The 24,703-nt window shown below is 46.9% G+C and overlaps 12 protein-coding genes across 12 annotated transcripts; 7 read left to right on the forward strand and 5 right to left on the reverse strand.

Annotated features, from left to right (window-relative positions):
- Window positions 1–489: 489 nt before the first annotated feature.
- N7520_009893 (uncharacterized protein) lies at window positions 490–2,444 on the reverse strand (the record flags this gene model as incomplete). The annotated part of the gene is made up of 3 exons (XM_057143827.1): window positions 490–2,073; window positions 2,128–2,292; window positions 2,346–2,444. 3 exons carry the CDS (start codon window positions 2,442–2,444, stop codon window positions 490–492), a joined length of 1,848 nt encoding a protein of 615 aa, XP_056993115.1.
- Window positions 2,445–3,707: 1,263 nt separating this feature from the next.
- Window positions 3,708–4,721, forward strand: N7520_009894 (uncharacterized protein; the record flags this gene model as incomplete). The annotated part of the gene is made up of 1 exon (XM_057143828.1): window positions 3,708–4,721. One exon carries the CDS (start codon window positions 3,708–3,710, stop codon window positions 4,719–4,721), a length of 1,014 nt encoding a protein of 337 aa, XP_056993116.1.
- A 659-nt stretch (window positions 4,722–5,380) lies between these two features.
- On the forward strand, window positions 5,381–6,415 carry N7520_009895 (uncharacterized protein; the record flags this gene model as incomplete). The annotated part of the gene is made up of 1 exon (XM_057143829.1): window positions 5,381–6,415. The coding sequence occupies one exon, from the start codon at window positions 5,381–5,383 to the stop codon at window positions 6,413–6,415; it is 1,035 nt and encodes a 344-aa protein (XP_056993117.1).
- A 1,071-nt stretch (window positions 6,416–7,486) lies between these two features.
- On the forward strand, window positions 7,487–7,993 carry N7520_009896 (uncharacterized protein; the record flags this gene model as incomplete). The annotated part of the gene is made up of 1 exon (XM_057143830.1): window positions 7,487–7,993. The coding sequence occupies one exon, from the start codon at window positions 7,487–7,489 to the stop codon at window positions 7,991–7,993; it is 507 nt and encodes a 168-aa protein (XP_056993118.1).
- A 618-nt stretch (window positions 7,994–8,611) lies between these two features.
- N7520_009897 (Zn(II)2Cys6 transcription factor domain-containing protein) lies at window positions 8,612–9,578 on the reverse strand (the record flags this gene model as incomplete). The annotated part of the gene is made up of 3 exons (XM_057143831.1): window positions 8,612–9,275; window positions 9,336–9,433; window positions 9,486–9,578. 3 exons carry the CDS (start codon window positions 9,576–9,578, stop codon window positions 8,612–8,614), a joined length of 855 nt encoding a protein of 284 aa, XP_056993119.1.
- Window positions 9,579–10,478: 900 nt separating this feature from the next.
- N7520_009898 (CDR ABC transporter) lies at window positions 10,479–14,844 on the forward strand (the record flags this gene model as incomplete). The annotated part of the gene is made up of 3 exons (XM_057143832.1): window positions 10,479–12,197; window positions 12,270–13,351; window positions 13,404–14,844. The coding sequence occupies 3 exons, from the start codon at window positions 10,479–10,481 to the stop codon at window positions 14,842–14,844; spliced, it is 4,242 nt and encodes a 1,413-aa protein (XP_056993120.1).
- Window positions 14,845–15,596: 752 nt separating this feature from the next.
- On the forward strand, window positions 15,597–16,075 carry N7520_009899 (uncharacterized protein; the record flags this gene model as incomplete). Its single annotated transcript, XM_057143833.1, has 3 exons — window positions 15,597–15,714; window positions 15,772–15,878; window positions 15,938–16,075. The coding sequence occupies 3 exons, from the start codon at window positions 15,597–15,599 to the stop codon at window positions 16,073–16,075; spliced, it is 363 nt and encodes a 120-aa protein (XP_056993121.1).
- A 188-nt stretch (window positions 16,076–16,263) lies between these two features.
- Window positions 16,264–18,151, reverse strand: N7520_009900 (GMC family oxidoreductase; the record flags this gene model as incomplete). Its single annotated transcript, XM_057143834.1, has 3 exons — window positions 16,264–16,344; window positions 16,399–16,562; window positions 16,615–18,151. 3 exons carry the CDS (start codon window positions 18,149–18,151, stop codon window positions 16,264–16,266), a joined length of 1,782 nt encoding a protein of 593 aa, XP_056993122.1.
- Window positions 18,152–18,733: 582 nt separating this feature from the next.
- N7520_009901 (ankyrin) lies at window positions 18,734–19,078 on the reverse strand (the record flags this gene model as incomplete). The annotated part of the gene is made up of 1 exon (XM_057143835.1): window positions 18,734–19,078. One exon carries the CDS (start codon window positions 19,076–19,078, stop codon window positions 18,734–18,736), a length of 345 nt encoding a protein of 114 aa, XP_056993123.1.
- An 82-nt stretch (window positions 19,079–19,160) lies between these two features.
- N7520_009902 (ankyrin) lies at window positions 19,161–20,243 on the reverse strand (the record flags this gene model as incomplete). Its single annotated transcript, XM_057143836.1, has 1 exon — window positions 19,161–20,243. One exon carries the CDS (start codon window positions 20,241–20,243, stop codon window positions 19,161–19,163), a length of 1,083 nt encoding a protein of 360 aa, XP_056993124.1.
- Window positions 20,244–21,041: 798 nt separating this feature from the next.
- Window positions 21,042–21,912, forward strand: N7520_009903 (uncharacterized protein; the record flags this gene model as incomplete). Its single annotated transcript, XM_057143837.1, has 2 exons — window positions 21,042–21,463; window positions 21,522–21,912. 2 exons carry the CDS (start codon window positions 21,042–21,044, stop codon window positions 21,910–21,912), a joined length of 813 nt encoding a protein of 270 aa, XP_056993125.1.
- A 1,103-nt stretch (window positions 21,913–23,015) lies between these two features.
- Window positions 23,016–24,174, forward strand: N7520_009904 (thioesterase family protein; the record flags this gene model as incomplete). Its single annotated transcript, XM_057143838.1, has 2 exons — window positions 23,016–23,153; window positions 23,263–24,174. 2 exons carry the CDS (start codon window positions 23,016–23,018, stop codon window positions 24,172–24,174), a joined length of 1,050 nt encoding a protein of 349 aa, XP_056993126.1.
- Window positions 24,175–24,703: the final 529 nt, after the last annotated feature.

Here is a 24,703-nt window from a genome sequence, read left to right on the forward strand (position 1 = left end):
GATCCGAGGATTGTGGGTTTCGATAGGCTACCATTTTAAATAGTCTCGATTCTCCACTAATGCCAAGATACGGAAGTGCCGAGTTCTGTACTCCGTAATCGTTCTAAGGAATATTTCCCGACTTGTATTATGTTTCTTTGTGTTTTGGTGATTCTACAGTTCCGGCCTTGGCAGATGCTTTTTCTCGTTCAGCGCACTTTAAATAGCTGCCCGGGGAAGTTTGTGTTACGTGGAGATGATGGAGGTTTCCAAAAAGGACGTTATATGTATTGATGGCTTGATGTTTTATTCACTAATATGCAACACATTGTACGCTCAAAAATATACAGATTGAGAAGATTATCAATTGATAGCTATTTCCCTGAGAAGTTATAATTTTATACTTGACTTTCAACATCACTGTGCAAGAACTCCATTTTGGTATCCGGATAAATACAAACGCAAACGCTAAGCTATAGTACAGCACGCTATGCAAAATTGACGGGTGACTTATTCAGCTTTGTCCGTCAGAAAAGTCATCCTCTCCTCTAAATCTGGGCTATTGACAGCACTAGTTGTCGATAACTGCAGATAACCCGCCGACTTCGAAATTAAATCCGAATAGCACCGGAGACCATACCGTTTCAGGGCATTTCTATAAAAGAACGAAGTCCAGATAAGTACTCCCGAGAAGAGGCCAGCAATGAAAAGTCCAATCATGGCGCTGATATCTTGTTTGGCTGGAGCCTCGGTGTGAATCACCAAGAAGGCTTCGGGGTCATCGGCCTCGGGCAGAGTTTCACCAGTCCAGTACTTTGGACTAGGGGTGCGTAAATTGGGAGAAACACCCATCACCTCCATGTTCGAATCAAGAGCCTCAACAGAGACCCAGTCCATGAATCCTCGGGCAATGAAAGAAGTCTCGAATCCATCTTTCTGAACAACGCCGATTTCTGTCCTATTGCTAGTCGAGTTTGCTTGTGCGAAGAATCTCCAGTATGCGATGTCAGTGGCACCATTCCAGCTGACATGGAAGGCTGTCGAGATCTCGGATCCATTGACGCCGTATGATTCAGACAATAGCGTCGGTGGGTATAAAGGGCGGCCAATCCAGGGGAATTTGTAGGATCGGTAGGTATCGAATCGTTCAGAGATGAATTTGGCCTCCATGAGTAGCCTGCCGTCAGCCGAGTACTCACTGATATAGCTCCGCGCAGCCCAGCCATTGAAGACGTTGGTGTTAGGCAAAGTCTGCATATTTCCACGGCGCTCAGTGCTTCCTCCGTCCGGGCGCATATATTGATGAAGCAGGGTCGCTTTCATATTAACAACGTCCAAGTTTACGTACATGGCGGATGAAACAGGTTGCTGGACATCGAGATCGATGGCACCGTTCTGCATTAGGGAAATAACGTAGTTTGTCTCGTTAACGGAGATAAATCTGGCATCGTGTTGACCGAAAAAGTTGAAGTCCTTATCGAAGTTATTCTTCTTCCCGCCAAGACGCCAGATGATATGGCCATCCCGGCCCGAGATCAGATATATCGTGCTCGTGTGTCGGGCAGAGAGCATATAGTCACCGTACTGGTTTTTGGCGATAGCATTGGCGTGCATGAAGTCCGGGTGGAGGAATGTCTTATTGGTCACATAGCTTTCATCCACGCCGACTCTACCGCGAGCGCGCCAGTCAACGATTCTTTGCGGAGTTGTGTCTCTCGGGGACAAAAGAAGGTCAAGCTCCATGAAGCCAGTGTTATCAATGCGCGCTGATATTTCTGGCTGGCCGAAATCCTCAAGGGTTTGTACATCCCGACTGATTCGGATCATAAGGGCCTTCGACCCGTTATCAATCACGTTGAAGTCATGGCCGTCGAACTCATCAGACGGGATAGTAATATTGCGGACCTCATTGTAGTGGTTATCGAATATCATCACAGAGGCATTGGTTTCCGGGGCATACGGCTCGTAGGACATGATCCAAGCTAGATGTTTCTGTATTTCAATACCAGACACACCAATCCTTGCCAGATCGATCACTCGAAAGTCAAAGGAAGGTCTGTTATCACACTCTTGAGAACCCGCCCACACCAGAGCCTAGTCACGATTGTCAGTATATCAACGAGGAAAAAGATATCAATTGATACTAACACCATCCTGATCAAAGATATGGGGTCCTATCTGGTACGGGACCCATTGGCCTGTTTCTCTATCACCGTCATGCTTCCAGTAAGGTGCAGTGAACCAATAGCCTGGAGCTATGGCAGAGCGATCATAGTGAGTGACGTTCCATTTAATAATACGATGGTTTGGTAACTAGGGTTTCATTAGCCCGAATGCTTGGCTGTTCATTTTCCAATCAGACTCACGGTGCGATATTGGGCGTAATCATCATCCCTAAATTGAAATGCGTTCTTTGCTGCAACACCTGAAACGAAAAGGAAATAGGAATATAAAAGAGAGAGCATGCTGTGATCTATGAGGCGCTAAATGAATGATTGGCCCTTAAGGATAGAATCAATAGCAAGAGAGCAGACAGTAAACAGAAAGAAAAGGAGTGGGGAAGAAATTAAATTGTTGAATGGTTTGGAGAGGGTCTTTCATCCATTACAAACTATATTTTCTTCTGTTTTTGACTGGCACCTGAGCGGCCGAGCCACCATAAGGCTCATGAACTATCCAATCCTGAGAATCGGAGTGGCCGGGACTAAAGCAAAAAAGGCAGGCGAATGGCACCGAATTTGGGATCACAGATAGGGAATGGGTCTCAGGCCAAGAAAGTTTGATGCAGTCCGGGAACTTGAGCCGACTTCTAGATCCCACTAGTTGGTTAATTACCCCGTTTCTACGATTTTTGGTAATTATACATGTGATGCCGTTACGTATCAAAGCTTTTTTGTCCTTGGTGAGGATAGGCGAGGCGAATAAAGATCTTTGGCTGATGCGCCGAACCAAGTGCCCATGTGGGGAGTGGATCTGAGGCTTTGAACTTGGGATTCCGGACAAAATAGCCGCGCTTGGAAGACCAATAGATGATATCACGCTGACCCACAAAATTTTCACTCGGTTTTCGCCAATTCTCGCCTGATTACTACTTGCATTCAAGCTACACCGTTCGTTAGTAAGGTGGGAAAAAAGGGGTGAAAAGAGAGTTAGAGACGGAGATAAGTCGGAGATATAAATCTAGTAGTTCTTAGTCAGCGCGGTCCCAGACTGCTGATCCTCGGACCTCTTTGTCAGGGTCTCTGAACACGTAATCAGGGTCGAACAGCATGTACCAATGGTATGGGTCACGTCTGTGTACTTGTCTGGTATTCTCTAGTCTCCACCACAGCAATTTAACATGTGGTACGCTGACTAATAAAGTTGATTACATGATCCATTGTTCCGACACAGGGTTCAAATCACATGACTTGCTCCCAATATCACCCGTGTATTGTAGATCAAGTTGTATGCCATGCTAACAAAAGGAGGTATGTTAGTACTTACAGTAACTGGGCAAAGGTAGTATTTACACCCCAAGGTTCTACGATTGGCGAGAGGGGGTGAAAATACTTTTGTCCAGTTACTGTACATAAGTTTACGATGTTCGCAGATCAATACTTAGTATTTAAGTAACTCACAAAACGTCGGAATATTAGTCATCAAAAGGTCGGTCAGCCCGGTCACCTGGTCAGTCCTATGTTTAGAGACGCGTCTTCCGTACTACCCTTCGACCCTCAATACCCACCATGCCACCAAAACGAACCAAAAAAGCTCAAAATTCTGCTGAACAGGAGGGTAGGATTCAACTAGCTGTCCAAGCTTTGAAAAAGGATGAAATATCCACTATCCGCGAAGCCGCACGCCTGTTCAACGTGTCCGAAAGCACACTCCGTCGCCGACGAGCCGGGGTTAAAGCACGCGTGGACTTACGCGCAAATTCGCACAAATTGACCAACAACGAAGAAATATCGCTTGTTCAATGGATAGTGTCTATGGACGATCGTGGATCTGCCCCGGGGCGTAGTATGGTGGCAGATATGGCCAATATACTACTGGCAGAGCGTGATGAGACCCCTGTCCAAACCGTTGGGGCAAATTGGGCCACAAACTTCGTGAAACGACACCCTACCCTCTTATCTCTATATTCAAAACTAAACCCCTCGGGTAGCACCAACAGCGTGTTTCCACCTAAAACGCCAGAGAACCTCTCAACTCATTACACAAGACCTAGACACTCGGGTAGCGCCAACAGCGTGTTTTCACCCAAAACGCCACAGAACGTCTCACAGCTACAAGAACAAGTCTCGTCTATCAAAGTGCTTATGAAAGAGCACTCGGAAAGTCCACCCACACCTCAAGGCGATAACATAAATCAGATGATCGAGGCCTTGGAATTAACGATAGAGGCTGTTATCTTCCTATCACAAAAATATGGCGTTTCACGTTCAGAAAACGAGAAAAAGCGCTCAGAAAGTCCACTCACACATAAAGATCGTGCGTTAAATAAGCTTGTCAATAAGTTTATCAAGGGCATTGTATTCATGGCGAGTTCTTCTCTCTCTGTAGCACACGAACATATCATTTTACGTGCAGAAGTCAAGGCCCTAGACGCAATTCCAGAGGTCGTTGAAGCGGATATACTACCCCTGGGAGAAGCGCCAGCAGCACCTTTGCAGCAGCGAATCAGAGCTTTGCCCACGTGTTCTGACTGTGGGGTTAAAGGGCATAAGCGTACTTCCTGTCTAAATAGGCATGAATAGGTTGTTATATTAATAAATTGGCGTTTTGGTGGAAGTATATGTCTTCAAAAACAAAGTATGTGGGTGGGGCGACCGGGCCGACCATGAAATATGAATGTTAGGTTTAGGTCCACCCGGCATATCTCTACCGAACTTCTCAGCATACTACCTATTATAATATCACATAATGTTCTGTGTGCTCTTCATCCTTCTTGATCTTACCCTCGTGGCAGCGTACACACCAAGAGGCGGTTTCTCTATTTTTATACCAGCTGTGGCGGCAGGGCTAGCCTGGGTTGCCTTAATGTTGATTTACATTTTGAATTCTTTATGAGCGAGCGAAGTCAGAAAGAATTCGAGAAATGTATTAAGCATCCCTAGCCTCGAAGTCCCATTTACTGCCTGTCGGGACCGCTTGGATATGTAATTGATGTAAAAATGGTAAGGACACTCGCTTCATTCCCCGATTGAGTTGCGGGGTCATTTTCACGTCAATATCGGACTTGCCCCGACTCGCCTTTTACCGTGCTATTTGCATCTATTTATCTGTAATTGAAGTCCCTCTGGTTCTTGTTTTCATTCCTCAGACCGCTAAATCTAGATACCACCATTTGTTCACACCCGTATCGCTACCCCGCACATTCACGTTACTACAGCATCTGTACCACCCATTCACCAATATGGCCGCAACACTACCAGAAACATTCGATGACCTACCTGACAAGCGCCGGTACTGGCCTGCCGCGCCAGGATCCGAAGAAGAAGGCTTGGGCATGCTGCGTCTACTGACACCAGCGGTAGTCGCAGATGCGGCACGAACACAGATCCAGACGGGCGAGCGAGTGTGCCTGAACTGGGACATTGAGAACTTGTCTCCGCCAGGTACCTCCCAAGGAAGCCCCCAAGCAGTGCATATATCTCATGTTAACAAAACTCCAGGGTTCGGCCGCAAGCCATTCGAACACCGCATCAAATGGGTAGCCGAAGGAGTCGCCTTCGACGACGAATACCACTTCAACCCCCAGCAATCCTCCCAATGGGATGGACTGCGACACCACAACGCACCAGCCCCAAGCCCCGAAGATCCCAGCCGTCGCCTCTTCTATGGCGGCACAACAGCCACCGAGATCAAAGACACCAACTCCCCCCGCATTGGCATCGGCTTCTGGGCGAAAAAAGGAATAGCAGGCCGCGGCATCCTTATCGACTACGTATCCTACGCCAAGAAAAGAGGAATTCCACTTAACGCACTGACCCGCCAAACAGTCTCCCTGGACGAGGTGCAAGAAATCGCCAGAGAATGCAACATCACCTTCCAGCGTGGCGATATCTTTTTCCTGCGCGTCGGGCTCCCGGATACCTGGGCTGAGATGTCGGCTGAGCAGAGGCTGGAATATAGTCAGCAACCCATGCCTCAGCATGCTGGCATTGAGCAGAGTGAGCGGGTATTGAGATTCATGTGGGATAATCATTTTGCGGCGGTGGCGTCAGATGCGGTGAGTTTTGAGGTTTATCCAGCTGTCAATGAGGAGTTTGATTTGCATCATCATCTTTTGGCTGGTTGGGGGATTCCAATTGGGGAGATGTTTGATTTGGATACGCTTGCGGAAACTTGTGAGAGGCTTGGGAGATGGAGCTTTTTTGTTTCCAGTAGTCCGTTGAACTGTGCGCGGGGGGTTCTAGTCCCCCCAACTGCATGGCTATTTTCTAGCTGATACGCTCTCTGCGCTTATATTGAGATGATAGAAGAGTTATGGTTGAGTTCTTTTTTTAAAAGAGACAATATTGATAATTCAAGTGACTGGACAGGTCAAATCATCATTTGCATATCATTGCCTCGTTGAACAATATCTAAAGTAATCTGAGAACGATTCTAGTGAACATTCATACTAGATTTATGGACATGACAGAAACCACAATATCACCTTGATGTACCTATACTAACGTGGATCTTTCCACTCGGTACCTAGACACCTCAGTTCTTCGACCTTGATCAAACCACAAGCCTCGGGGACACAAATTCTTTCCACCCCGCTACTTCGTCAGGATGTTAACTGTGAGGCGACAGAATAATGGTCCTCCAGTGACCATTAAGAGCGTTTACCTCGAGCCAGTGCACTATGCGCACCATTCAGTTTCCCCTGCTGGACATGTTTCCAAATCTAAGAGTGTCCAATGAAAAAGATTGGATAGCTTGACCTCGCTCCGTGGATATTACACTGTGTCATATGAGCATCTTCAACGTCCTTGACAAAAATCTTCCACATATCTAACAACCTTGAGGATTTGATAGCAATCGAACCTAGCTACGAAACTCCACAACTGTGACCGCTTGACTCGAGCACAACTTTCTCAAGAGATAGCAGGAGAAGTTCGCGCAAGCAAGAAATATATTCTTCACCGACGATTAGTTTCACTTCACACTCAAAGCTCTGCAGATTCTCCCTCGGTCTGCCCAGTGGTACCAGTTAAGGAAATCACTCTTACCCCCAGCCTCCAGCCTTTATCGTCAACTTTTTCATCCTTGAATACAAACTCTGATATTGAGACTGTCAATAGCACTTCCGACAACAAGAACGCGGAACAAACTTTCACAGAGTACAGTCTGTTTACCATTGACTCTCTTTCCATCTAAGAGAACCCCCTTCACCTATACAGTCCCAGCTTGTGCTGTTAATTGCACTTTGGTCGGAACAACGTTTACCGAGCTCGTCAAGATGGTCACTCATGAGCACCACCTCATTTGAAAAGCCTTTGACAAAGCCATTGATAGGATACTCGCACCAATGGGGCCAGACACCGCTATCCTGACAGACGGCAACGTGACTGTCGACGTCCATAGCAGATCAAAGAAAGAGCCAGATTGGGGATGGGGCCCAAGGAAGCCCCCTCCTGGCACCTTGAAGAGACCCACAGTGGTCCTAGAAGTGGCTGTCACAGACACCCATGCGAAATTGCTCCGCGATGTGGATTTATGGCTTGATCCTTTGCGAGGCAATACCACCATTGTCATCGCAGTGAAACTGACGTCGGGTCTGAGAGGACAAAGGGTTGTTATAAAGAAATTCGAGCGGGGTGAAATCGATGGGAAGCCTGTGTGCTCTCAGCGTATTCAGTGTCACAGATATCCAATGCCCTATCAATCCGATGTTCATGTGAGAGGACCTCCATTGACTATCCCGTTCGACGTTCTATTCCTGCGCGATCCAGTAAATGCCGAGGAAACTGATTCGACTTTGGGACGGCAAGAGCTTCAGGAAATTGCTGAATGGGCATGGGATGTCGGGGAGTGAGACTTTTTTTTAATTTTCTTGGTCAGTGGTTCCTGATTCATTTTATTTATTTGCTTTGCTCGGTGACTCTATTTTATTTGTGGAAATCGTCGGTGATAATGCGATATAGGTATATCAGTTCATTTTAGCGCTGAATGTCAGTTTGTGAAAGAGGTAATCGATGGCCTAGCTAGGCAAGCCTTGCTATGATTTATCCGCACACTTTAATTGCTTGTACAACACTAAACAACCCGATAAGAGTGGAAATGTTGTGAAAATAAGTACCTAACCGACTGAATTATATCTCTGTAACCTATCTACACTGGTACCTACAATCTTAGTTACGTGCCAAATCCCCCTTTACTATGAAAAAGTCGAGTCTGGGTGTCGTGGGCTATGGCTTGTGGCCGATCACGTTCCTCAATATCTGCGACATATAACTGGTGAGATCTGACTCATGAAGTAAAGCACTGATGGATAGGTCAATACAGATAATATACTACCAAGATGTTGGTCATCTTTAGCAATCAATTGCGTGGGCTTCGGAGACTGGGGTCTTATATTGCTTGGAGCCTGATGTAATCCCATCAGGGATTGTCAATTAAATAGTGATATTTGAAATGTTGCAATCGATAATGTTTAGATCAAGGTGATTTCTGCTGAATTGGTATTGAAGACCTGATAGTCTTCTCCATATACGCTGGAGGTGATGCAATTAATTGGCATCTGGCGACTTAATAAGCGTGATGTGGTTGAGTCGCTGAAGACGAGATTTGAATAATCGGCTGTACTCATCATGTCCATTTCGTCGAAAAGACTGAATGTGTCGTTGGCTTGCCATGACGCAGATTCATTCAGGAGATATAGCGGATCAATGTCGTCTTGTATTGACGAAGGATTGTATTGTGATACGCCTTCTGTAGGCTGTCTCGCGATCGGCGCGTTATTTAAGGGGCTTTCGATTTCCGGTGTTGAAAATGAGGTTCTTTGGGAGGAGGTGCCGGGGGAGAAACATTGAGGGGCCACAGGGGATTTTGCGTGGGAACTGTCGTTGGGTGATTCTTGTCGCATGTCGCCGCCCCAAGGATCCCGTTGCAAGGCTTCGATATTCTCCTCAAAACGGTCACCTTTACCGTGGTCGAGGGCACCGAGACGTGTAAGAAGGTCGTGAGTGAGCGGGTGACCGTTAGGTTCGAGATCCAAATGATCGCCTGACCAGGCTTTGCCTTCATTTAAGCAACGATAGAGTTCCTGGAGACCGTGGACTAGCCAGACTTGCTGTTGCTCAAGCCTCTCAACGTATCTGGAAGCGATGAGGATGGTTAGTGTTATTCATGGATATTCTGTTCAAGTGGCACCTCACCCCTTAGGATAGGATCTCTCATGGATCCTTTTTCGCTCCCCAAAGACACAGATGGAGTTATCTGCTTTACAACGTGAGCATGGTTTGGCTCCGTCACACTTGTTACGTCAGCAATGCAGATGATAACTATCTAGTTCATAATTGACATACCTTGGATTTCTTTAGCCTGCAGCGATCGCATGCTTTGCACACACGCTTGCGTGTACTTCCGTCGGGCGATGGGCTTGATATGCGTGCGGCCATGTTGTGTATGTGCGAGCTGGTGGATAAATCAGATTGATATGAAGTCCAAGAAGATATCTCCCAAGATATACTGAAGTACTTCCAGATCCGACAGATAGTCGGATTTGACTATTTAGGTAATTATTAGCCGTAAAAAGGAAACCAAAAGGACTTAGGGAGTATGTGCGTAGATAATAAGGTAACAGCATCCACACAAGAGTGGCGACTCGACCATGAAAATTATGGATTTAAGGGCGCCCTTAGTGTTTCCAAGATCCTCTTCAATAACCGCGCAGCATACATTGTGTTAAAATTCATAGAGCCCCCCTATGTTCAAAACATGAAACATTAGGGTCAGAATCTCATACTATGTGTCAACAAATTATCGAATTTTCCTCGGGGCCAAGGGGTGGAACAGACATGGAACTCGGCACTGAATTCCACTTTATTTGATTAAAATTGTTCTAGAAGTTTGGCGTCCATGATCTTCTTTACTTGCATAGTGTGAAAATATGCACAATATGCGCCGGGTTAGATCCAAGATTCCGCTTATCCGGGTAGATCACTCAGTTTCAGAGCTAACATTCCGATTTACCCGGTAAATCACTCAGCTTGCGAGCGTTGACTAATCTCTTATCCGCATTTTATCCATTGATTGTGCATACTTATCTCTCCGCATGTGCACGGCCGCGATTAACACACTTGACAGCGATCAAACACCGATCAGTATGGAATTATTACTCCACAATGTTATCCCCTATATAGGCCGAGGGATATCCTCAATGCATATCAATCGCACTCATTGTAAACTTTTCTTGATTTCTTCCACTCATTTTGACTTTCCTACTCCGTTATACTGAATTATATACCTAACTTCTCCCTCTCCTCAGTCGGCTTCGAACCAATTTGGTTCATACAAGCATGGAGGAAGGAATCCTACCCGATTCGGAAAAGAAGACGGCCTACATTCGCGAAGCAGATAGCCATGAAACCCTTTCTGATCTTCTCCATGGGCAAGTGCCTTCGAAAGCTCCCGTCAATTGGGGTTTGTCTAGCGAAGTCATTGCCATGCAGGAACGCGATTTGGCTGCCGGCTATGGCAAGCGTGAACTCGGGGTCACCTGGAGGGACTTGACCGTCGATGTACTTTCAGCTGAAGCGTCTGTGAATGAGAACTTTATCTCCCAATTCAACCTCCTCCAAACTGTGCGTGATCTCCGACAAAAACCCGCAATTAGATCCATTCTCCAAAATAGTCATGGTTGTGTGAAGCCAGGAGAGATGTTGCTTGTTCTAGGACGACCGGGCTCTGGCTGCACGACCTTGTTGAATGTTCTTTCGAACCGGAGAGCTGGCTATAAATCTGTCTCCGGCGAGGTCAAATTCGGTACAATGAATCCCGACGAGGCTGAACTCTACAAAGGCCAAATTGTGATGAACAGTGAGGAGGAGATCTTTTTCCCTACCTTGACTGTGGGACAAACCATGGATTTCGCTACCCGTTTGAAGATTCCCTTCCATGTGCCCGGTGGCGCTACCCCGGCGGACTGGGCGGGCGATTTCAAGCGCTTCCTCATGGAGTCAATGAAGATATCGCACACGGAAGAGACCAAGGTCGGAAACGAGTTTGTGCGTGGTGTCTCTGGTGGAGAGAGAAAGCGTGTGTCGATTATCGAGTGTATGGCGACCAGGGGATCTGTATTCTGCTGGGATAACAGTACTCGTGGTCTGGACGCATCCACTGCCCTCGAGTGGGCAAAGGCCTTGCGTGCAATGACCGATATCCTGGGCCTCACCACTATCGTGACACTCTACCAGGCCGGAAATGGTATCTACGATCTTTTCGACAAAGTTCTGGTGTTGGATGAAGGAAAGCAGATTTACTATGGCCCAGCATCCGAGGCTAAACCCTTCATGGAAAGTCAAGGCTTCAGATACACCGATGGTGCCAATGTCGCTGATTATCTAACTGGTGTTACCGTTCCAACTGAGCGAAAGATTCTTCCTGGATACGAGGGTATATTCCCTCGCAACGCCGATGAACTCCTCGGCAAATACCAAAAACACGAGATCTGCCAGCAGATGATGGTGGAATATGATTATGCCTCGTCCTCGCTCGCTGCGGAACGTACGACTGCGTTCCAAGAGTCAGTCGCATTCGAGAAGAACTCCTCCCTCCCGAAAAACAGCCCCTTGACTACATCCTTCCAACACCAGCTCAAAATTTGTATCGCGCGCCAGTATCAAATCATCTGGGGTGAGAAATCCACATTCTTTATTCGTCAATTTGTTTCTCTTGCCATGGCTTTGATCGTCGGATCCTGCTTCTACGACTCTCCGAACACGTCTGCCGGTATTTTCACCAAGGGCGGTGCTGTCTTCTTCTCTCAGGTCTACCAGGTCACCATGGCCATGGCTGAAGTTACTGGTTCTTTCAAGGGCCGACCGATCGTGACCAAACACAAGGGTTTCGGTTACCATCACCCTGCTGCATACGCTATTGCAATCCTCACTGCGGAGCTTCCAGTGGTGCTCTTCCAATGCACTATCTTCTCGGTAATTCTCTACTGGATGTGTGGCCTGAAAGCAACTGCCTCTGCATTCTTCACCTTCTGGATTATTCTTATTGCTATCACTTTGGTAAGTCAAATCGCAGGGGCATACTTGCCTGGAAAATAGCTAGTTTAAGCCTCCACTAACTAAATACTATAGACTGTTAACGCAATGTTCCGATCGATTGGTGCTGCCTCCGCCAACTTAGAGGTGGCTTCCAAGATATCCGGTGCTGCCATGAAGTTCCTTGTGATGTACACTGGCTACATGATCCCCAAACCTGACATGAAGCATTGGTTTGTGGAGTTGTATTATGCCAATCCTTTATCTTATGCTTTCCAAGCAGGAATTACCAACGAATTCCATGATACCGTCATGCCTTGTGTTGGCGGAAGTCTGATTCCTCACGGTGACGGTTACGATGATTCCGCTTATCAATCTTGTGCCGGCGTGAAGGGAGCTGTCAAGGGTGAGACTTTTGTTACTGGCGATAACTACCTTGCTGCTCTTCACTGGAAGCACTCTCAGCTCTGGCGCAACTTTGGTGTTGTGTTGGGAATGTGGGCCTTCTTTATTGTCATTACCACTATTGCGACATGCAGGTGGAAGGCCGGAGGAGCAGGCAGTAGCTCGCTTCTTATTCCTCGCGAGAAGATGAAGCACTTCAAGCGCTCTAAGGACTCGGAATCCCAAGGATCAGACAGCAAAGAAGGTCGTGGAAACACCCCTATTACTACCGACGATGCTCAGAATCAAGCCAACCTAGCGAGAAACACTTCCGTGTTCACATGGAAAAACCTGGTCTATACTGTGAAGACACCTTCCGGAGATCGTGTCCTTCTAGACAATATCTATGGTTGGGTTAAACCTGGTATGCTTGGAGCTTTGATGGGATCTTCTGGAGCTGGTAAGACGACATTGCTTGATGTCCTGGCACAGAGAAAGACAGAAGGTACGATTAACGGAACCGTCTTGGTCGACGGTCGCGAACTCCCTATGTCTTTCCAGAGAATGGCAGGATATTGTGAACAGCTTGATGTCCACGAAGGCTACGCGACTGTCAAGGAAGCGCTCGAGTTCTCGGCGCTTCTCCGTCAACCTGAACATGTCCCTAGAGAAGAGAAACTGGCCTACGTCGATACTATTATCGACCTCCTAGAGTTGCACGATCTTGCTGATACGTTGATCGGAACTGTCGGTGAGGGGCTGAGCGTGGAACAGCGCAAGCGTGTTACTATCGGGTAAGCTTGAATCTCTCTTCCAAAGATCACGATACTGACCTTTTTCTTGCAGTGTCGAGCTTGTGTCTAAGCCTAGTATCCTCATCTTCCTAGACGAGCCTACTTCAGGTCTTGATGGCCAATCTGCCTATAATACCGTCCGATTCTTGCGCCGTCTGGCTGATGCTGGTCAGGCTATCCTGGTTACCATTCACCAGCCCTCTGCCCAGTTATTCGCTCAGTTCGACACACTATTGCTCCTCGCGAAAGGAGGCAAAATGGTTTACTTCGGCGATATCGGCGAGAACGGCTCTACAGTCAAGCAGTACTTCGGTCAATATGGAGCGCCTTGCCCTATCAGCAGCAATCCTGCCGAGCATATGATCGACGTGGTCACCGGTGGTATTGAAGCTGTGAAGGATAAGGATTGGCATCAGATCTGGGTGGATTCGCCTGAACACGCCGCACGCGTTGCAGAACTCGATGAGATTGTTGCCGAGGCCGCCGCCAAACCAGCCGCCACACACGATGATGGTCGAGAATTCGCTACCTCGCTTTGGACCCAGATCAGGCTCGTCACCGCTCGTATGAGTGTCTCTCTGGTCAGAAACACCAACTACGTGAATAACAAACTTGAGCTGCATATCATTTCGGCACTTCTTAATGGCTTCTCATTCTGGCATCTTGGAGATTCCGTTACTGCTCTTCAGCTGAAGATGTTTACCATCTTCAATTTCACTTTTGTTGCACCAGGTGTTATTAACCAGCTTCAGCCTCTCTTTATCCAACGTCGTGATATCTATGATGCTCGGGAGAAGAAGTCGAGAATGTATTCTTGGAAGGCCTTTGTGACGGGTCTCATCGTCTCCGAGTTCCCCTATCTCTGCCTTTGTGCCGTCTCATATTTCGTCTGCTGGTACTACCAAACCCATCTGCCTACAGACTCTAAGAATGCTGGAGCCACATTCTTTATCATGTTGATCTATGAGTTCATCTATACCGGTATTGGACAGTTTATCGCGGCGTACGCCCCGAACGCAACATTTGCCGCATTGGTGAATCCCCTGATTGTCAACTCACTGGTTTTGTTCTGTGGAGCTTTCGTTCCTCAACCTGAACTTAATGTCTTCTGGAAATACTGGTTCTACTACCTCGACCCATTCAACTACGTGGTGGGAGGCATGTTCACCTTTGGTATTTGGGAGGCGACAGTAACATGCAAATCTGATGAACTTGCTTACTTTAATCCTCCTAATGGAACTTGCCAGTCCTATCTGGCGGACTACATGGCTGGCGCTGGCTCTGCCATCAACTTGCTGAACCCCGATGCAACTTCCAACTGCGAGGTCTGTCAATATACAAGGGGAAGCGATTACCTGAAGACCCTCAATATCAATGGCTACTACTATGGCTGGAGAGATGCCGGTATCTGTTGTATCTTCGCCATTAGTGGCTACGCCTTGGTCTTTGTCTTGATGAAGCTCCGAACCAAGGCTTCCAAGAAGGCGGAGTAAGCAGATCACTGATCCTGTCCATCCCCACGTCATGAACCACACGGCTGTGGCTTGGTGCTTTTCTTTTGGGATGCGCTGCTATTTTTGTTTTTTGAAGATCATTGAGTATATAGATTCCTGGCGAAATTTGGCGAAACATAGATGGGTTAACCTAGCATTAGACAGATAGACATACAGTCACCTATAGCATTTGATCTTTTTTCAACCTTCTAACAGGAGTTTTCTTTTTTCTTTCCAGATTAAAACTTGTTTCCTGCAAACATTATGTTTTGTACTTCATGCTTAAAAATTCTCGTGTAGGAATGCAGCAGATCAGCTCGGCATAAATGATACTATCAACAAAGAAGAATCATAATTTACCTATCAATTGGAACTCACTCACTGCGTAACTCGAGTTGAGCTTTAAAATGCCATAAAATCTCCCAATAACAAATCATGCACTCTTGCCATATCGGGATGGAGGTTCCATGGAGCGGCCAGTCTTCTGTCGCCACCTCCACACGAAGCTCCAAACCCCTCCAATAACAGCTCAAATTCATATTACTAACATCTGAATTCAAAATCTAGAACCTGGCACCCGAGAAATAATGATTGGTTGATCCAGCTGCTCAGCACCGAGTCATATGACGGATATCATCATCATCATCATGATTATGTGAAAGGACGCCCAAACAGTAATAAGTAGCCGAAGCTCCTCAATTCTATCTCACTATTGTGAAAACACCCATTGATCATCATATTCAAACCAAATCATGTATCCAGCTCTAACAAAGCGTCACCTCCTCAGGCCCTCGGCGTTTCAAATCGGCCAGCTAGCACGGGCTTCGGTCCACGGAAAGGCCCACACGGATATGAAAGCCGATGAAAAATGTATGCTGGATATCTTTTCCATACTAAGGATTTGAGCTAACCAAATTTTCTTTTTAGTCTTCATTAATACTACCTTCCCCGATGATTTTGAGAATTCCGATTTGATGCCCGAATTACTTCGGAGGGAGGCTGAAGCGAAAGCTTCCAATGGACCTTGGGATAAGGTGAGGATTTGTTACTTTTTCAGAACTTGAGACGGAACATTGAAGACTGATTGTTTTAGGCTACTATTGAGGCGCACAAACAGGATATTTGGGAAAGCCTTTATCCAGCTGATAAGCAAGGTGCCAAAGCTGCCGGGAAGCAGAAGAAGAAGCCGGAGCCGGAGCCGGAGCGGGCTCCTGAATTGGATGAGATGTGAGGCTTTTACTGTGGAAATGTGTTTTATCTAGCATTTTTTGAAATACTGGACGCGTATTTTAATTGGATTTAGTGGTTTTGCAGTACATATTTCAAATCAAATAAATCAATGACACAAAATGACAAGATGACAATCTATTGGAAAACACAAATGAACAAAGAGAAATTCGAGTCACCGTGTAGTATCATCTACAGTCTGCTTGAAACAGTGTAAGGAATGTTCTGTGCTTCGTAAAGATCCTTGTGAGCGGACTTGATAATATCCGCACCCTATATTTGTTAGCTTTTTCGAAGTGAGATATCGTCGTAAATGCTGCTGCTCACCTTTTCACCGATCATATAAACCGAGTTCTGAATACGGCAGTCGGGGATGACAGGAATGACCGAAGCATCTGCAATCCGGAGATTGCGCACCCCATGCACTCGAAGCTTTGAATCAACCACACCCTGGTGAATACTCTTCGAAAGACGTGCTGTACCACATGGGTCTTCAAAACGTTAGTAGTGTTATAAATCTAGATCATGTGTTTGGTCACTCACGGAATCCAGTCTGGCTTCGATCCAGAACAGCTCGGTTCATCTCTTGATCGGATTGAAGAGGCATCTTCCATGGATACTCTGCGACGACAATATCCTTGAATCCCGCACCACTGGTCAAGACATCGTACGTCCAACGAACACCCTCGCGCATAGCCAGGATGTCCAAGTCATTGGCGAAGAAGTTCAGGTTGATATTCGGCTGCACAAGAGGGTTGGAGCTGTTCAGGGTAACTTCACCCTCGGAAAGAGGTCGCAGCAGATCAACAATTACTGTCATATAACTTCCCTTCTCGGGGACTGGGTAGTGCCACTGGAAGGCAGTGCTGAACATTCCGACGAAATCAAGCTCGAAATGAGGCTGGCCTGCTGGTCCGAAGGGATCTAGGCCGCCGTTTGCTGCCTTTGCCTCGAGGTAAGCTGGGTATTTTTCTAGGCGTTGGTCGATACGTGGGAATCCTACTAGCTCCAAGAGTCCGGAGCTAATAGGGCCTGTCTTGTCATGCTTGTAGGTGCTCATCGCCTTGTCGTTCAAGGGACCGGTGCGAAGGATATGGTCGTCCAGACCGAGTCCGTCCTTGATTTGGAGGACGAAGGGCACGATTGGGTGGTCCAGGAGATGTTGGCCGACGTGGGGAGAGTCCACGATGGTAGTGATTCCGTGTTTGGCGAGCTCCGCCGCGGGACCGATGCCGCTCAGCATGAGGAGCTTGGGGGTCTCGAAGACACCTTGAGACAGGATGACTTCCCGGCTGGCGTAAACATTGATCTCTACACCGGAAGCTGCACTGACTACCGCGACGCCAGAGCAGATGCCGGTTGCTGGGTCAATAATCAGATGCTTCGACTGAACCCCATATAGAATAGTCACATTTGGCTTGTTCTTGAGGTACAAAAAGCTACCCTGGCGCTGTCCCCCATAGATGGTGTCCACACAATGCGTAAGACCCTTCATCTCGCCAGAGTAGATATCCTCAGTCAAAACCTCACCCTTAGACACCCATGCCTGGGTAAGGGCATCGCGGAACGGCTGCAGCTCCGGCACCAGGTCTGCATGGGCGATGTTCACAGGGCCATTGGTTCCGATTTTGCTCAGCTCAGCAGGATACAGTTTCTCGTCGTCATGATAAGTCGCACATTTGCGGAGGTATTCCACGCAACTATCCCAGTTCCAGTCATGGCCACCGAACTGTTCCCAGTCATCGAACGTTGGCTTGGAGCCAGGGATCCAGGTGAAGTAGTTGGCACATGAACTTCCACCCAGGGCCTTTCCACGAGTGTTGGGCTTTTCGATACGCTCGTAGTCATCGCGTTTGATCATGGTCGTTTTGTATGCCCAGTCATACTTGCTTCCACGGAGATTGAAAGCCTTGGCTGGAGTAGTGATTTCTTCGATTTGGTCTGGGTTTGGAATGCCGGCTTCAACAACCAGGATGCGAACATTGGGGTTTTCGGCGAGGCGGCCAGCAACTGCATTGCCGGCTGTGCCACCACCGACGATGATGAAGTCGTACTCGGAGCCGTTGGAAACGGTTGCCATGTCGAGTGCTTGGTAGTGACAAAGGAGGAACTTGGAATATATCAATGAGATTAGACTGAAGTCTTGTGTGTTGTCGATGTGTAAATCCAAACCGATGATAATGACGCTCGACTTTATATCTTTCAAAATGCTGCATTATATGCAACAATGTTCTAGACAGCTGCTTCATTGCCGGTATTCCGAGAAGCACAGCAGGGTGCCGAGTGAAGTCCGATGTAAGAAGCCCCATCATATGTCCGGTGTATGCGAAGTGCCTGTTGACCACGAGTATAAGTCACTGGCCAAAAGTAGTAAGACTAAGCCATTTCTTACTTCCCCTCATGAGGGGAAACGAGAATTCTCCGCATGAGACATCACTGTGAACCAATCAGCAAATCATTTGTCTCCCCAAGGTGCCGTGTCTCACTCGGCAAACACTCGGGAATAATTCGGTTTCTGCTGGCTGCAGTCAGCTTTGCTCTATTCGCGCAACAGAAGCATAAAGGAGCATTAATGGTAATCAGGCATCTTTATAGTACGTCATCAATTCCTGTATTCAATATGTTTATGAGTTTTCAATGCTACTTTCATGGATATCTCAATTCATTGGATTTTTTTTTCCTCTACCTCGTCCACCAGGATTTTAACCAACTCCTCCCGTCTGCTGTAAGGACTATCCCAGGACTGAGAGGGATCACGCACTCCATTTTCATCCACCTTTGACATCATTGTCCCTTTCATCATCTCGTGAAGGGGCATATTTCCCTTGTGATTCATCACGTTAACATCCGCTCCCAATTTGAGCAGATAGCGAATAGCATCAATCTGATCCATGCGCTTGATGAGATAGTGCATCGCCGTACAGCCATGGGCATCAGTATCATTGATACCGGTCTTCTCTAGCAGGCGATCAATCAAGACAGTGATAATAGATTCCCCCCTCCACATGCCATCACATAATCTATGCAGGCATAAATGAGCATCAACTCCATTCGCCAGCAATTTCTTGAGTAGTTCAAAGAGCTTTCCATCATCTAGGCCATAGAATCGTCGAGAATGATTGTCCACTGCATCCTGCAAAGCTGTCGGGCACTCTGGATTGTAGTAACTTAAGAGTAGAAGCAAGCGGTTTGGCACCCAAAAGCATATTCACGAGGGTCGCGATATTCGCAACTCCAGTGTCGGATTTCAAAGCATAACTAAACACTGTCGCACCTTGATCGCTTTGGGCATTTATAGTGTTGGGATTGGCCTCAAGAAGGAGCTTCAAGATGTTTATCATTCGAGGCGGAATAGGATCCTGATCTTTGGTGGTCTCTGGTGCCCTTGCATACCACTCATTTCGATATCCCATCAATGCCCAGTGGATTGGGGGCCGGCCATGATCATCCGCGTAGGTAACCATTTCTGCCACACTCACATCACCGCAATGATCCATCGGCGCCTTGATCCCTTCAATGTTCCAAAAGAGACTTGCTATGTGCAAGGCTGTCACTCCTGTACTGCGTCGATAGTGATAACAATTGGTAGGATCCTCCCATCTCTGTCGCGCGTGAACTTCGGCTCCTTCAGCAATCAGACGAGACACCATCTTATAGCTCATATGAGTGACAGCCGCACTGAGAACTGTCTGCTCTAGCTCAGCGATTCGATGAGATGAATCAGAGGTTTCTTCGTTTCGTTGGTAGACAGTCGAATCGCGAACCGAGCAGCCCCGGTCTAGAAGAAAGCAGATAACGTCTTCGTGTTTGCTCAGATCCACGGTAGTAGCATCATCACGACTATAAGGCTCAACTTGGCACACTTGCCGCGCTGAACAATGGTGTTTCCCTAAATATATAAAAATGTCCCGATCATGTAATGTCGCCGTCAGAGCATGGTCCAGTAACCGTGTTTTTGGCCCCTGGTCCCCAGATTTACAAGCTGCATTGATAGGAGAAAAGCCGATGCGAAGCGAGTATTGCTCAAGCGACTCAGTATATATTGGATCAGCCACGTAAATCTCCATTAGCGCGCGAAGCACGTCCAGGCTGCGAAAATTGTAGAGCAAGGAAGAAAGGATGCCGGGAGGTAATATAGCATTCGTATTCCCAGAAGACCTTCCCCGGGCCATTTTGATAGAGTCGTAGAGCTGCGACGTCATTTCGTGCAACAATGTAACCCATGAGCTCCTGGTAAGGACCCTCATGCACCGGAGACCCGTCTGTGTCGTAGAAAGCGGGCTTAGTATCGTCCCAATCCCAGAAGTCCTCGTGTATTTATGGAAGCCAGGGTATGCCATGATTATCTGAAATATCTAGGCAATGGCAAGATGGAAAATATGAGAAAAAGAAGAGTGGCTAGCAATCTAGTAAATGTCAAAGGTACCTGATTCCATCGGGGTCCCAATGCGGAAAAAAAATATGGAGAGAATTGCTACTACTCTCCTCTAAATGAATTAGGGATAGGTTTGAAACTTTTCACATAATGATTCTCATACCTTTTCTTTCAATATACTTTGATAAACTTCAAAACACTTTTCCAGGATACAACTGCTATATGAGTAGGTCACTACTTATATATTTGGATAGATAGACCGACTCGAAGACATCACTAGATTCCCAATCTGGAAGTCCTATCATTGACTCAATTTGATTTGCAATTTTACTAGGTAGGACTCAATCCAGGGACTCTCATTTTCTACATCTATAGACCTCCCCATAATCACTATATCACGAAGACTATCACCCAGAAATTCCAATCAACATGCCATCTCTAGCCTATTTAGGCTAGACACATGTGCAGGATCCGGAAATAATAGCCCCCATCGGCCCCATCTAGAACCCATTATCAGGTGACTGAAACCCCGCCCTAAAACAATCTCACGCGCTAAACGCCCTTTCGTCCTTACGACTTAAGGCATCCAAGCATCATGGCTGACCCTTTAAGCATTACTGCAAGTGTTGTTGGCATTGTTGGGCCTGCTTTACATGGTATTCGGCTCCTATCAGAGGACCTGAAGCAGATCAAAGATGCCCCGGACAATGTAGCAGCACTACGAGAAAGCATAGACTCAGTCGAACGATCTCTTAGCAGTCTTGATAAAATCGGCGACAAAGTATGGGACTCATTAGGGGTCGCTGAGAATACAAAAACGACTATCAAGGCATGCGGTGATACATGCGAAGAATTCCGAGCGGATCTGCAACGCTGGACGAAACACTCGGGTGCTTCCCTGTCGTTACTGGACCGATCTAAGATCGGATTCTGGAAGCAGCATCATATTCGGTCGATGGAAAAGAAGCTTCTCAACTGCCAAGTCACTATCACCGAGGTAGTCAGCATAGCGACACTGTATGTGAACTGGAATCGAACCATATGAACACTATATACTCACATATAATTCTTGCAGTATAAGCTCCCTGCGCAATAGTGATATCACGGAAGAGGCACGGGTTGGAAAACAGCGGGAGGTCACCATGGCTATTCAGAAAGCAGATCTTCAAAGTACAGACCTCGCTGGCCGGAAGAAAGAAATCAGAATGCTTGATCTGAGTGAGGATGAATTTGATGACACATGGTCTCGGCTTGAACAAGAAAAGAAAGCACTGGAATTGTCACAGGGGCTGCTAAAGGAATTATTGGCAAAACTCCAGAAGCCTGCCATGTCACAAATTGCAGCCAAGATGAAAGATCACTCGGTGACAGTGACTTTCGGGAACAACAATGTCAACCGAGGAATACAGCTTGGTGTTAACAACGGTACCATGAGCAATCTAACGTTTAGTAGTAATGACTACTGACAGGAGCGATGACCATTTTGCTTGCGTAAAAATTCCAAGTTTTACACCAATAGCTAACTGCACCAGATATCATTACAACTATATACGAATGCACAAATGTGACTATTCAAATGTTTCAATAGCTACTGGTTTTCCATATCTCTCTACTATTCCAAGATTTTTCCGTAAATACGTCCTATGTTGGCAAGGCTACCCATAGGTATGTTGATGCAAATTTGATCTCAGGATATGTATCTCCGGGCCGATCATTCGATTGCAACCTCAAGTTCCTAAGTCCACTGTAAGCAAGAGTCGCATATAAGGCCAAGGCATCAATATCATACAATCCCCGCAGTGGAAGCTCACTCACCAGCAACATTTGGAGGCAATTGATAGTATTCAATTCGTTAAAAAGGGTACCAATCGCTCTCCTAATCTTAGAGATTGCACATTGCCATGGAACATTGAATTGATGTTCCAATACTAATGAGATACTGTACCCGTATTGATATATATTTGTTAGCTTTCCAAGGCTGCAAATACTGAAATAAGCGCCATGTTCCCATTTATAATGAAGATCTGCAGATATATGTAAATTTTCGGTTACATTGGGAGGAATACAGGTCCCAAAATTCTATGGTTGCTTTGTCTGTACGCCCAAGTGCTCTCTAATATTGTAGTACGAAGTACGCCACATTCAATTTGATGAATTGTTACTGGCTCCCGGATACTTATCACATAGGGTCTTCCCTTTTCAAGCAAGACAGACTGTATCTGATTCAAAATGGAAGAAAAACCGCACGTGGTTGGCCAGGCTTATGCATTGAGCATCACGTGAAGATCTTGGGCCTCGGCCCCTTCATGCAGTTGAAATGATCGGCCATGAGATAGATCAGCTGTAAGATTGTAATGAACCGCTTCGTCATTTCTCATCTCATTGGATATAAAAGCCTCGTCGCTCCTTTCTAATTCCGTCGAAGCAGGGGGTTCATTCAAGTACCCTGAACGAAACTCTCACCGATATAGTATTCTTATCGCTTATCGGTCCGCGAAACTGTGGTCTGCGACCCAAACCATTGACCCTGGCCTCTGCCAGTGTCCACCTTTCAGCTCATATTCCTCCAATGTTTGCGATACCAGCGGCTTTTCAAACCGAATCTATGCGCGATCTCGCGTCGGCCGCGGGGTCGCTCGCCTCCTGGCGAACTCTGGCCTTGGTTCTGGCCATCATTAATTTGAAAAACCTCCCGTTCGCCTGGCATGTACGTATGACAAAGTTACCCAGAGTCCGCCTATTGGGTATCCTTCCGACGAACACGTCGCGTGTGCCATTGTGTAATTGTCTTTTAACGCGCTAACCGCGATCTCCAGTTCCGTTTATTGTACCACTTCCTAACCAACCTGCGTTTGAAGCCGAATGCCCCATTCTTCCCCAAGGGAAAAGCTATCGTCGATACTCGAGGAAATCCGACACATCCGGTTTTCGTGCCATGCACCGTCACATCACGAACCCCGTTGTTAGAGACCGATTACAACCTACACAAGTCTAACAGCACATATTTTACCGACCTGGACGTGGCACGTACCGCACTTGTGAGCCGACTCTACAGCCCTGGTGTTGGCCTCGTGAGCAAGGAATTGGACCAGGAGTTTCTCGCTACGAGCCAGAAAGAGGGCAAGAAACCCCCAAGGCGACTTCCCATCATGATTGTCCTTGGATCTGTTTACTGCAGCTATAAGCGCGAGATCAAGCCGTTTGAACTATATGAGATGCAGTCCAAGGTGATTTCTTGGGATCAGAAATGGATGTACATTCTTACGGCGTTCTTGAGACCTGCCAAGAAAGCCGGCGGGGAGAAGACGCTTCTGGCCACTGCTGTGAGCAAGTATGTGGTGAAGAAGGGTCGACTGACCGTGGCGCCCGAGCGAATTTTACGGGCTGGTGGGTTTCTTCCTGCTCGACCCGCAGGAGTTGAGAGCCTCGGTGTGCCGGTGGATTCGTCGGCGGAGGCCTCTGCCATTGCAACGCCTGCTAGCGGGGAGGGTATTACCGCTGCTGGCGGTGTCGATGGCTCTTTGGTGCGGGAGGTTCTCAAGATCAGTGAAGATCAGATTCCCGACCGCGAGACCCTTGAGCAGGAGAAGAAGGTTAACTCCGATTCCTGGAATTCTGAGGAATGGACATGGGAGCGGATTGAGCAGGAGAGACTCCGAGGATTGGAAGTTGTGGAGCCATATATTAATATGGATGGTAAATTAGAGAATGAGGTAAATGGTAAATAGATGTACATAATTTATTGGCTGGATAAATATACATTCTTATAGAAAATAAAAGTACCATGGATGGCGTAATAAAGGAATGGGCCCAGCCAGGCGCCCCGTACAGTAAGGTGCGTGGATCTAAGGTTGGTGGAATGATCTGTAGATCAGTACTAAGTACACACGGACTTGATCGACAGAGCGATGTCGGAAGCTAGAAATTTTGTGATAACTACTGCACTCGTAAACTCCGTATTAACAGCCCTGGAAGTTTTGATTGACCAGTTTGTCTTTATCTCTGACGGCAGGTAGAATACTAGCTATGCGATGACATCTTTCCATACAAACCATCCCTTGATGTGATCACACTCGGGACCCGGTGGTATCCGAGAGCTGCGCACAGCCCCCTTTTGTATTAATAACAATAGTAATTACATACCCACCGGTCTTTGCAGTAGGGTTTATAAGCAAATGTTGGTAATGCATATACAAACCAATGTTACCCACGTGATTAATTCACTTTCATGTCAAGGAATCACATTCAAACGCGCCT

This window comes from Penicillium odoratum (assembly GCF_028828045.1).
Source record: "Penicillium odoratum strain IBT 22623 chromosome Unknown utg000006l_segment0_segment0, whole genome shotgun sequence".
NCBI lineage: Eukaryota > Fungi > Ascomycota > Eurotiomycetes > Eurotiales > Aspergillaceae > Penicillium > Penicillium odoratum.